At 40.4% G+C, this 12,523-nt stretch overlaps 1 protein-coding gene across 2 annotated transcripts in view; it reads left to right on the forward strand.

Annotated features, from left to right (window-relative positions):
• SYNJ2 (synaptojanin 2) overlaps nucleotides 1-12,523 on the forward strand; it is a 65,249-nt gene that overhangs the window by 47,035 nt on the left and 5,691 nt on the right. For both annotated transcript variants that reach the window (XM_070733759.1, XM_070733760.1), the window contains exons 17-25: nucleotides 420-576; nucleotides 1,634-1,751; nucleotides 3,970-4,188; nucleotides 4,618-4,696; nucleotides 5,816-5,984; nucleotides 6,164-6,343; nucleotides 7,713-7,847; nucleotides 9,623-9,735; nucleotides 10,709-10,817. In XM_070733759.1, the coding sequence (XP_070589860.1) occupies nucleotides 420-576; nucleotides 1,634-1,751; nucleotides 3,970-4,188; nucleotides 4,618-4,696; nucleotides 5,816-5,984; nucleotides 6,164-6,343; nucleotides 7,713-7,847; nucleotides 9,623-9,735; nucleotides 10,709-10,817 (1,279 nt within the window). The remainder of the gene's footprint in view (nucleotides 1-419; nucleotides 577-1,633; nucleotides 1,752-3,969; nucleotides 4,189-4,617; nucleotides 4,697-5,815; nucleotides 5,985-6,163; nucleotides 6,344-7,712; nucleotides 7,848-9,622; nucleotides 9,736-10,708; nucleotides 10,818-12,523) is intronic.

Genomic DNA, 12,523 nt, shown 5'->3' on the forward strand with positions numbered 1-12,523 from the left:
TTCTCATTGCTGTCATTACTTGAGGACTACCTGTAACGAGGCAAATGAAAAATGCTGCATTATGGAAACTGAAATTTGATCAATATCCATGCTTCTGCTTTTCACCAGTTATTAAAAGTGAAATTATTTCAGAGGTTTCTTTTCCCAGTTATTAAAAATAAAATTATTTTGGAGGATCTTTAAGGATTGAAATGATGCCTCTAATTTATTACTTTGTACATGTTTTTGAAGTTGTGTGGTTTTTATTTATACTTGCAGATTTAATTGTACCATGAATGCTTTATTGTGCTGCTCTTTTTATGATTGTGCTGTAAACTTTTAAATGCTTCCCTAGTAGATGCAGAGTGAGATGAGATAAAAGGACACGCATGGCTAGCTCTGTCAAACTTATTTTAGATTATCAATATTTTCTTTCATAGATTTTTAAGGACTTTCATGAAGGAACTATCAATTTTGGCCCCACATATAAATATGATGTAGGTTCTGAGGCTTATGATACAAGTGATAAATGTAGAACTCCAGCGTGGACTGACAGAGTTCTTTGGTGGAGGAAGAAACTTCCAATTGATAAAACAGGTTAGTGGGGTTCCTTTTACTGTTTCCTGGGGAATTCTTTAGTTTACATTAATGTTTCTTAATCTTGGCAGCTTTTAAGATGTTTGAACTTCAACTCCCAGAATTCCCCAGCCAGCATGCTGACTAGGGAATTCTGGGAGTTGAAACCTTCACATCTTAAATGCAATCAAGGTTGAGCAACAATGGCTTTCGTTGTTTATGATGTTCGACATAAAAATCAATGCTCAGTTCTGAAACGCCATGCATAGTTTTGTAAAGAAAACTTTTTTGTTAATGGAATGTAGTTCACACCACTGAGAAAATATTCCTTGGGAACAGGGCACGATGCTGACGTAAGAAATAATTCAGCGGTTCTCTCGTTACTTTAAAGATTTATCTATGTGCAGAAATTTTGATTCAGTAAGAATTTTGCTCATTGACTTAAATGCAAGGGATAGTCTTATTCTGGTTTTTATCAAATCATTGATTTTTAATTATATTTCATACTCAATACATTAAGCATTTTCTGCCCTTGATAATCCCAGAAGGCCTTTTTTTTTTTTTTTGCACCAGACATTTTGGAAATATGTTTTGTATCAGTTCCTTACACCCCACCCCACCCCACCCACATTATCTATCTAGCTATCTAGCTAGCTAATGTATCTATGCAATAGAGAGCCCAAATTACTGCTTTAACTTCATGAGTGGTCATATAAAGCGACTGGTATTATTTATCATAATTGTATTGCATTCTATTACTTGTCTTGTTGCAAGATTGACTTATTATGTCAATGATTTACACCCTTCCTGTTTATTTGGTGCCATATGAATGAGGAGCTAAAATGCAGGCAACATAGCTAGTCAAAATAATGGTGAGTTTGTTTTGTTTCAATTTAGTAAATGGGTCCATGCATCTTACTTAAGTTTTTTTAAAAAACCCTGATTAATGCTTAAGTAAAAAAGAAACAAATTCAACTATTGTGGTTGTCTGTTGTGTGTGAATCTGGCACTGGAGCAATGCTTGAAAGTTTTCCTTCATTATTCTTAATTCTAAATCTGTTGTTTTGTTTTTTCACAGTGGGACAACTCAGTCTTCTTGATAGTGATCTCAGTGCTGAAACCAAAGTTGGACCCATTTGGTCTCCTGGTGCCTTGATGTATTATGGAAGAGCTGAGCTTCAGGCCAGTGACCACAGGTAGCATCTTCTTGAGGGTCAATGGAACACATCTTTGCCCTTGTAAAACTCAGACATAACAGATAGCTTCTCCATTTAAAGTGATCTCTTTTTATGACTCCAGAAAATCACTACCGGGGAGCAGAATACTGTTAATAGAACTGGGCTAGTTAACCCAAAGATCTGATCTCTAAATTATCACAAATATGGATCATTGCTGAGAAGCTAAAATAGCTTTTCAAACTATGATATTCTTTAGTTCAGATCCATGGGATCTTTTAGTCTTTTAGAGAATTAACCTGCAAGATTTCTGAAATGAATTTTAGGTTGATTCCTAAAAGCGTATTTCCTCCACTCCCTTTTAAGAATAAAAATAAGCAAAAGTGGCAAAAAGTGCAGTGGATATCCCTGTTAAAATGCTAGGCTTTTGAGATGTACAGTGGTCCCTCGATCGTCGCGAGGGTTCCGTTCCAGGACCCCACGCGACGATCGATTTTTCGCGAAGTAACGGTGCGGAAGTAAAAACACCATCTGCGCATGCGCAGATAGTGTTTTTACTTCCACCGCAGCAGCGAGGAGCCGAAGATTGGGGTTGACCCGCCGCCTCGCTGCTGCCGCTTGCCCGCGCGCGCGCCGCCCAGCCTTCGCCCGCCCACCCCGTTGCTCTTATTGCTTCCCAGCTGAGAAGCGGCCCCCGCCCGCGCGCCGCCCGGCCTTCCCCCGCCCACCCCGTTGCTCTTATTGCTTCCCTGCTGGGAAGCGGCCCCCGCGCGCGCGCCGCCCGGCCTTCCTCCGCCCACCCCGTTGCTCTTATTGCTTCCCAGCTGGGAAGCGGCCCCCGCGCGCGCGCCGCCCGGCCTTCCCCCGCCCACCCCGTTGCTCTTATTGCTTCCCAGCTGGGAAGCGGCCCCCGCGCGCGCGCCGCCCGGCCTTCCCCCGCCCACCCCGTTGCTCTTATTGCTTCCCAGCTGGGAAGCGGCCCCTTGCGCGCGCGCCGCCCGGCCTTCCCCCACCCACCCGGTTGCTCTTATTGCTTCCCAGCTGGGAAGCGGCCCCCGCGCGTGCGCCGCCCGCCCTTCCCCCGCCCACCCCGTTGCTCTTATTGCTTCCCAGCTGGGAAGCGGCCCCCACGCGTGCGCCGCCCGGCCTTCCCCTGCCCACCCCGTTGCTCTTATTGCTTCCCAGCTGGGAAGCGGCCCCCGTGCGCGCGCCGCCCGGCCTTCCCCCGCCCACCCCGTTGCTCTTATTGCTTCCCAGCTGGGGAAACTCCACCATCTACGCATGCGTGGCCATAGAAAAAAAGGGCACGCATGCGCAGATGGTGGAGTTTACTTCCGGGTTGAAAACTCGCGATATAGCCCTTTCGCGATGCTCGAGGACGCGAAACTCGAGGGATCACTGTATATATTAAATAACTAGACCAAGTTAAATTACTTTAGAATTTTTTCTACCTTTAAAATAGCATATAAGCTGTATGATTCAATTGAAAAAGAAACTCAAACATTTTACGGGAGGGAAAATAACAATATGATGTATCAAATGTGGAAAAAAATTCTGAAGTGATTTACTATCTTTGTCTGATTTTTTTACATCTCAAAATATGACATTTAAACAGGGATGTGCAGATTTTTTTTAATATCCCCTGTATATGAGGATATCACACACCTTTTATACCGCTGATCTGACATTAGAATCACACACAATACATAAGTCACAGAGGTTGCATTGTGAAATCATAACAATGCATCTAATCAGTTGTCACGAAGACATCTCAAGCGATTTCAAATAGTTGTGTTTGACAACTGATTTTCAATAGAACCATAGAAGACTGACGGCAGAGAAAGACCTCATGGTCCATCTAGTCTGCCCTTATACTATTTCCTGTATTTTATCTTACAATAAATAATATAATAATAAATAATAATAAATAATATACAATAAATAAATAATAAATAATATACAATAAATAAATAATAAATAATATACAATAAATAATAAATAAATAATAATATGTTTATCCCAGGCATGTTTAAATTCAGTTACTGTGGATTTACCAACCACGTCTGCTGGAAGTTTGTTCCAAGGATCTACTACTCTTTCAGTAAAATAATATTTTCTCATGTTGCCTCATGTTGTCTCATGATTTTCAATAACTGTCAGCATTTTATCTTCTGTCCCCTTACCCGTGTTCTGTAATTCTTATTAACCTTTTTTCCCTTCCTTTGTTATCTCTCTGTAGGCCTGTTTTAGCTATTGTGGAAGTGGAAATGCAAGAGGTTGATGTGTCTGCTAGGGATAATGTTTTCCAGGAAGTATCATTGTTTCAGGGACCTCTAGATGCTACAGTGGTGGTGTCTCTATTGTACTGTTCCCCTGAAGAGAAAGACGAATTTCCTGAGGATTGTCAGATGGACCTTATGAAGATCTTTGAGACTTATGGCACTGTTGTGCTTGTCAGGTAAAATACAGTTTTCGTTTTAGAAAATTATCTTTGGATCTTAATTTTGAAGAGAACTCTCCCTCATGAAAAGATACTCTTTGTATATAAGGAATTGTTCCATTAATGTAATTCCAGAAGAAGAGTGGGTTATAAATCTAAGAAGCAAATAATAATTATTTAAATCATTAATAGAATTTTCTTTAAATTGTGGAGGAAAACGTTAGTGATCCATGCCAGTAAAATATGATGGTGTTAGAGAACATTGATGGCTTAAAACTTGTTAATGTAACAATAGTTCAATAATTAATGAATATTCAATAATTACCGTAATCCACCATTTTTAAGAAGAAACAACTTAGCTTTCCTATCAATTTATTTAATGGCTGATTAGAAATTAGTTCTGTCACGACATATAGAGTTTATTTGGTCTGTGTCTATCCTTGTTAGGATCAATGGAGGTCAAATGTTGGTTACATTTTCAGAAAGCAGAGCTGCTCTTCGTGTTCTTGATGTGGATGGCATCAAGGTAAAACGAAACAATTTTAAGTTGCTTGTACTATTTGAAATACTTGAGTGACCAAGTAAATCCCCTCATGATGACTATTTTGTTGAGAGAAAACCAGCTAACATTGTTTGTCTTGCTGATGGCAAATATAAAATTGACATTTCCTTGAACACCAGCTTGTAGTTTCAGGTTCATCAACTTTTTAAAATGTTAGCTGTTAAAATGGTTTCTAAAGAATTGATCTGAAAAATTTCAAGCTGTTAGAATAGAAAACACTTCTAACCAAGAAGATTCCTTTGAAATTTTAATGAATAAAATAATTTATAATGTAATGAGCTTTTATATAGAGATCATGACATAATTTGTTATTTTAATATACCACCTTTTGCTGTTACTCCTCAAAAATCAATTTTTGTATTGTTTAGGAATTTGATAAAAATATGTGCAGGCTAATTTTTTAAACCACATAATAGGTAACTGAAATACTCTCCATATTATACTGGAAATGTTAGAGAAATTAGCTGCTTTTTAAGAAGGATTTTAGCAAATACAAATTGGGAAATAATTATTTTCTAATAGACTACTACAAAGCACTTGGCAATTGCTGTCTGTTTATAATTCTTCCATTATGAGTAATAATGATACAAATAGATTTTTTATATATAATATATGACATATTATTAATTTTATTTATTTATATTATTTATTCAATTTCTATGCTGCCCAACTCCCTAGGGACTCTACGGGGCTCACAACAGGAATATAAAACAACAATAACAATACAAAACCTTTAAAAATCATTTAAAAAACAATTTACATTTAAAACAGTTAAACCCTGCATACATATTTGTTACTTGTTTGGGTCCTAGGGTCATGTGATCACCCTTTTCAGTCTTTTTACAAGTAAAATCAGTGGGGGGAAACCAGATTCACTTATTTAACAACTTCATTGTTCACTTAACAACTGTAACCAGGTTGTAAAATGGGGCAAAATTCACTAAGCTAATATTACACTCAGCAACAGAAATGTTGGGCTTGATCATAAGTTGAGGACTGCCTGCATTGCTTTGCATTGTGTTAATATCTGGGTCTTGCTTATGATTACAGGAAAAAAATAATGTATTGGGGTTTTATGTTTAGATTAAAGGCAGGATTGTGAAGATTTGCCCTAAAACCAAAGATTGGCTGAAAGGTCTTCAGGAGGAAATTGCTAGGAAACGCGACAGCGTCGCTCCTATGTCACCCACAGCAAATTCCTGTCTACTGGAAGAAAATTTTGATTTTTCAAGCTTAGATTATGAATCAGAAGGTACGTAGCCGAATATGTAATTAAACATAAGATTTGATTAGGAGAGCTTTTCCTCCATGGAAAAGCGGATCAATATAATTTGTTTAAAAACCACCGATTCCCTTTGTTTTAGCTGAAATGTTGGAAGAAAACAACATTTCTTCAACTTCCTCCTTCTGCTGTAACATTTTCCAATATAGGTGATATCTTGTATGAGGAAGATGATTATTTGGATGAAACGTTGCATCCGGTACCATGTGAAGCAGAAATGACATCAACAATGGAAGAGTCGGGCGATGGACCGGAATATGTGAGCGTAGCGTCTGCCACACATCCAAACCAGTCACATCTTTCTGGAAGAAAACCATGTCGGTATAAAGGTATCTATCCTTTCATGACGCCATTGCCATACGGTAAAAGTTGGTTGGGTCACCCAAATAAGGCTTTTTAAAAATTGGAATAAGCCCAATTATGTAGACAGTGTTATCTCTATGTTAGAGCTATTCAGATAATTAATGATTAGTTTAATGAATAATTGGTTTTTCTGTTAATGACTAAGACTTTCTGGGACAGAGTGATGTTGCCCGGGAGATACAGTATATTATAATTTAATTTGAATTCTTCTTAAGGATCAATGAACAAAATTGACTGGGGTGGTTTAGGTATGTGAATATCTATGCCAGTGATGGTGAACCTATGACACGTATGCCACAAATGGCACGTAGAGCCATATCGATAGGCACGCACCAGCTGATTTTTGGACTTTTTCAGCCCACTGGGAGTCATGAAACAGGCTATTTCCAGGCTCTGAAGAGGGTGGGGAAGGCCCATTTTTTTTGCTCTCTCCAGGCTTCAGAGCCTTTCTAGCAACCTAGGGAGGGCAAAATGACCTTTCCTCCTTCCCTGGATGTCCTCCGGAGGCCAGAAACCGCCCATTTGCCGACTTCCAGTTGGATCGGAAGTCCCATTTTTTGCTCTCTCCAGGCTTCAGAGCCTTCCTAGGAGCCTAGGAAGGGTGAAAAGGATCTTCCCCCACAGGAGACCCTATGGAGGTCAGAAATGACCTATTGGGAAACAGGCCATTTCTGGCCTATGAAGGGCTTCCAGGGGAATGGAGAAAGCCGTTTTCACCCTTCCCAGGCTCCTAGAAAGCTCTGAAGGCAGGGGAGAGCGAAAAACAAGTGTGCCATTGCATACCAGGAGCGGGAGATCATGCGCGCATGTGTGTGGAGGCACATAAAATAGGTGTGGGCACACATGTGTGAGAGCCACCACCCCTTTTGGCACACAAACCAAAAAAGGTTCATCATTACTGGTCTATGCCTTCTATGCTGGTTGCCTTTACTGCTTTGGGGGCATTATATGCACTAGTATTAGATTTGGAAATCTTTGAATGACTCAATTTGTTCATTATTATACTTTCTGAGTCAGCATTATAGCTCACAATTTGTGCCATGATTCACAGAGGATTAACAGAACAGGTCACTTGTTTCTGACTGATCTATTTTATGACTAATTGTTTCACCACTAGGAATAACAGGAGGCAATGACTGGCTCAGTTGATTAACTCTGATACATTGCTGTCAATTATTGAATTAATGTGGCTCATAGAAACCTTGGGAATTTTTCCCATGTAGAAAGCACATGTTAGGTGTTGCATGGTTATTTCTCAGTTTCCTTCCTTCCTGGATAATTTCATGGGCATCAATTTTGTTTTCTAATTTTATATTCTTTGGCCGTGTTCACTAGATGATGCTGACTTGGTTGAACTGAAACAAGAGTTTGAAGAAAGTGCGGAGTTCCGTCATTGCTCCCCAACCAGGTCTCTGTCCGTACCTGGTAGGCCCCGGCAGCCTCAGGCCCCTCAGCGACCACCCCCGCCAGGTCAGAGTTCATGTTTTTTCTCCAGGAATTTCTACTCAGTGGGGAAAAAAGTCCATATTTTTGAAATGACAGTCTTGGCAACTTTAAGACTTGTGGACTTCAACTCCGAGAATCCTCAGCAAAGCTGGCTGAGGAATTCTGGGAGTTGAAGTCCACAAGTCTTAAAGTTGCCAAGGTTTGAGGCCCCTGGTCTTGAATACATAAGGAAAGCAAGGTTGCAAATACTATACACACAAATATTTCTGCATCTAGCTTCCTCTAAAAAAAAATTGCCGAGAAAAGCTGAATCTGTGTCCTATACAAAAAAACATTCTGCAGAACCATTTCATACTCTTGTCCAAATTGTGCTGAAGTGGCAAGGCCCAAAATTGAAATTGTTTTGGCTTTCTGTCTGACTTCTCTCTGATTTACAGCTGTTTGTTGCAACCGCTTAAACTATATACAGATAGTCCTTGACTTACAACCACAGTTGAGCCCAAAATTTCCATTGCTAAGCAAGACACTTGTTAACTAAGTTGCATGCTATTTTATGATGTTTTTGCCACAATTGTTAAGAGAATCATTTCAGTTGTTAAGTGAATCATGCAGTTGTTAAGCAAATCTGGCTTTCTCCCAACGACTTTGCTTGGCAGGGTACATTACAAATGGTGATCATGTGACCTTATCCAAATTTTGATCATGGTACTACGGTTGTATGATAACTGGTCATATGTCACTTTTTTCAGTATCCTTATACAGTGGTACCTCGTGATACGAACCCCTCGCCATACGGCCACGTTTCGGCCGGCCAGGAAGGACATCTTTGTGATGTCAAAGCTCCGCCCATGGAATTCCCTATTGGAATTCCCCACCTCCTTTCCAGCCTCCCGAACGGCCTGACAGCTCCGCGGCTCTTTTGAAGAGCTAACAGCTGGGCGGCGGGGCTTCTCAGTGTCCTCCTGAACCCGAACGCTGACCCCGAACTTTTGCCGAACTTCCGGGTTTGGTGTTCGGGAGAATGCCGAGAAGCCCCCCGGCTGTTTCAAAAGGCGCCAGCCGGGCGGCGGGGCTTCTCGGCGGCCACCCGAACTTTTGCCGAACTTCCGGGTTCGGCATTGGGAGAACGCTGAGAAGCGCCCGGCTGTTTCAAAAGGTAACAGCCGGGCGGTGGCGGTTTTTTGCATTTTTTTTTCTTACACGCATTAATTCATTTTATATTGTTTCCTATGGGAAACAATGTTTCATCTTACGAACTTTTCGCCTTACGAACCTCCTCCGGGAACCAATTAAGTTCGTAAGACGGGGTATTACTGTAATTTCAAATGGTCATTAAACAAATGATTGTAAGTCAAGGACTACCTGTATACTACCCATATATGCGCATTAACAAGGTGGATTGCTGAAGGTAACCCAATTTTATATCAGTAAGATAGAGAAGGAAATGTGCATTTTTCCTTCTGTATCATTTCTGTTAAGTTAGGGCTCACAGAAGCAGAGGAATTTGCTTAACTTCTCAACAAAAAAATTGTGTTGGTTTTTTCCTAGTTATATTACTCAGAGGTAGATATCCCTCTGCAGATTCTTTTTCCCCTCTCAGTTGAGCCTTGTTATAGAAGCAAATTGAACATTTCCTTAACTAATTATGACAGGAGTGTAGCCATGTCCCCCGAACTCTGTCTCCGTTTTTCTCTTGTTTTCAGGATTTTTAAAATCAAAAGCTGGCCAACCTGTCAATATTGGTGTACTTACATTACACCACCTCCTATTAAGAAATTATGTATGTGTTTTTCCTATAGCTCCAGCGCCCATTAAAAAATCCCCATCGGATGGCTCCATTTCTTCAGGAAGCTGCTCCCTGTCCTCCATCTTGGACACAGCAAAACTTCTTCCAGGAGCACCACAGCATCCTGTGAGTAGCTCAGCACAATCGTTTCAAGTATTGATAAGAAATAAAAAAACCACTTTACTCAGTATGATGTTACACTAAAGCTCTCTTAAAGCACCAAAATACCAAGGAGGTCTTGAGCTCTAAATCATCACTAACAGCACCCTAAATAGAATATCTTTGGAAAATAGGAAGCACCTTCTCCAACCTAGTGGTTTTGGGGTGAATGGGCTGCCATAATCTCCAATGGCCATGTACTTGGGTTGATGGAAACTCATAATCCATGTCCAGGGAACACAAAGCTGGGGAAGATTAATCCAATAGCTGCTCTGAGTATGTTTAAGTAGAAAGACAAATAATATTTTAATTAATCTTTTGGAGTATAAAATGCTCTGGACTATGAGACACACCTTAGTTTTGGGGAGGAAAATGGAGGGGGATCTATTTATTAGGTATTCATCTGGCTAGTGTCCTTAGTCTGGTCTCCTTTAGCACATTATTTCATCCCCTGGTTAGGGCTGGAAAAAAATCTTTGGAGGGAGTAGCAATGAAAAATCCTGCAAGCTGGGAAGATCGTTAGCATCTCATTAGGGCTGAAAAAAACCTTTTTCGGAGGGAGTAGCAATGAAAACAAGCCTGCAAGCCAGGGAAAATCGTTAGCACCTTGTTAGGGTTAGGGGAAAAAGCTTCCAAAAAAGCTACACTTGGAGTATAAGACGCACCCAAATTTCAGCCCCTTTTAGGGGAGAAAAAGGTGTGTCTTATACTCTGAAAAATATGGTAAGTAAAGGAAAGGAATATATAAGAGGAGATGTTCCTCTATATGCTGTAAATTAAGTTTCATGAAGGCATGACTAGTTAAAAAAAAGATCCCCTTAAAAAACGCAAGACTACTCCCATGTTTATATATTGCATTATAGAAGTGGCAGCAGTTGGGATTTATCTTCCCATTAGACTTCCTTTTTATTTCTGCTTTGTTTTTACATTTTCCTGCAAGCCGAAATCACGAACTGGAATTAGTAAGCCATACAACGTAAAACAGATCAAAACAACCACCCCAGAAGAAGCCGAGGAAGCCATTCGGTGTCTGATGCAAGCAAAAGGAGGTATGGCTGGCTTTCTGTTAGAAGCTTTGATGATATTCTTTACTTAGAAAACAAAAAAATCAAACCCTTAAGTATTGAATAGTAGTGTGGTAATCGTACATGTTAAAAAAATCTGGGAATAGTGATCTGGCTCAAAAAAAAGAGCATATTTAACTAGGTTGCATCAATTCATGGGAATTGTTCCACTTTATTTGATTGGGCCCCATGCCAATTATTGTGCTTGGCTTAGGGCACTACACTTAAGAAGAATTCAGAGAAATGGGGACAGGTTCAAAGAAAGTCAGGGAGAATGACTCGGGGACTAAAACCTTGGACATATGGAAAGAGATTGAAGAAGATGGTATGATTGAAAAGTGAGGAAGACAGCTGAGCAGGAATATGACAGCACTGTTCAAATATTTGAAAACATGTCACACAGAAGACAATTACAATCTGTCCTCTCTCATTCAAAATGCAGAATACAGAATAATGCAATTACAGATTGCATTAAGAAAATTCTTATGGCAAGAGCAATTTATCAGTGGAACTAATCCCTCAAAGGAAGTTCCTCTTCAATGGATGTGTCAAAGCTGGATAGCCCCCTTCTGAGATGCTTTAAATTGGATTTTTAAAAGCTGAGAAGAAAGCCCTGGCATTGACTAGAATGGGGCAAAATTGTAGTGGAGCTTTAACAAAATATCTAACTGAGCTCTTTCTGGAAGCGCAGATGCTGGTGGAAAGCTAGTAACACACCCAAGTTCTAACAACACAGAGTAGCCCAACTTTGGGCAAGTTCAGAGCCGCCCAGAATATTATTCATCACCAGTCAAATTCTCACATATGGTAGCTTTAGAACATGGGTCCTCAAACTACAGCCCACTGAAGCCATTAATCCGGCCCAGACAGGACCACGAGACTCCCCCGCCCATATCGCTCTGCCCACCCTTCAGCTGAGTGCACCTTCTTGAGCCCCGCAGGCTGGAACTGAAAGATAAGGCCAATAATTTTGACATTTAGAGACTTTCTGGAGGCAGGGGAGGTGAAAAATGGAGTACACAGATGCCCCAGGAGGCCAAAGGGGCAAAAATGGCCCAGTTTTGGCCAAAAAACTGGGCCATTTTTGCCTGCTTTTGGCCTGCAGAATTCTACTGGAGGTGAGGGAGGTGAAAAACGGAGTGCATAGATGCTGCAAAAGGCCAAAAAATGAGCAGAAATTCTGTGTTTTCCACCTCTCCTGCTTCTAGAAGATAGAGAAAAAGAGAGAGAGACAGAAAGAGATAGAGAAATTAAAGTTTAATTTGTGTGAACAGTAAGACCTCACCTATCGCTGGTGTTACGTTCCAGACCCGGCCGCGATAGGTGAAATCCGCGATGGGGAATTTATCGACTGATAGTACTTATTTAAGTATTTATATTGTAATTGTTTGGTAAGTTTTCATTGTTTTAAGTGTTTATAAACCCTTCCCACACAGTATTTATTTTAGATACAGTATTTAAATACAGTATTTACAATTTTAGATATATATTTTTTGAAAAACCTGCCGATCGAGTTCCGTGGGCTGTTTAAATCTGCCGATCGACTTCCTCAGAAACCCGCGAACCAGCGAAGATCCGCGAATGATTTTTCTCATTAATATTTCTTGAAAACCCGCGATGAAGTGAAACCGCAGTAGGTGAAGCGTGGTATAGCGAGCGACTACTGTATTGTTGAATGGACTCTTAAATTG

This window comes from Erythrolamprus reginae, chromosome 1, assembly GCF_031021105.1.
Source record: "Erythrolamprus reginae isolate rEryReg1 chromosome 1, rEryReg1.hap1, whole genome shotgun sequence".
Lineage (NCBI taxonomy): Eukaryota > Metazoa > Chordata > Lepidosauria > Squamata > Dipsadidae > Erythrolamprus > Erythrolamprus reginae.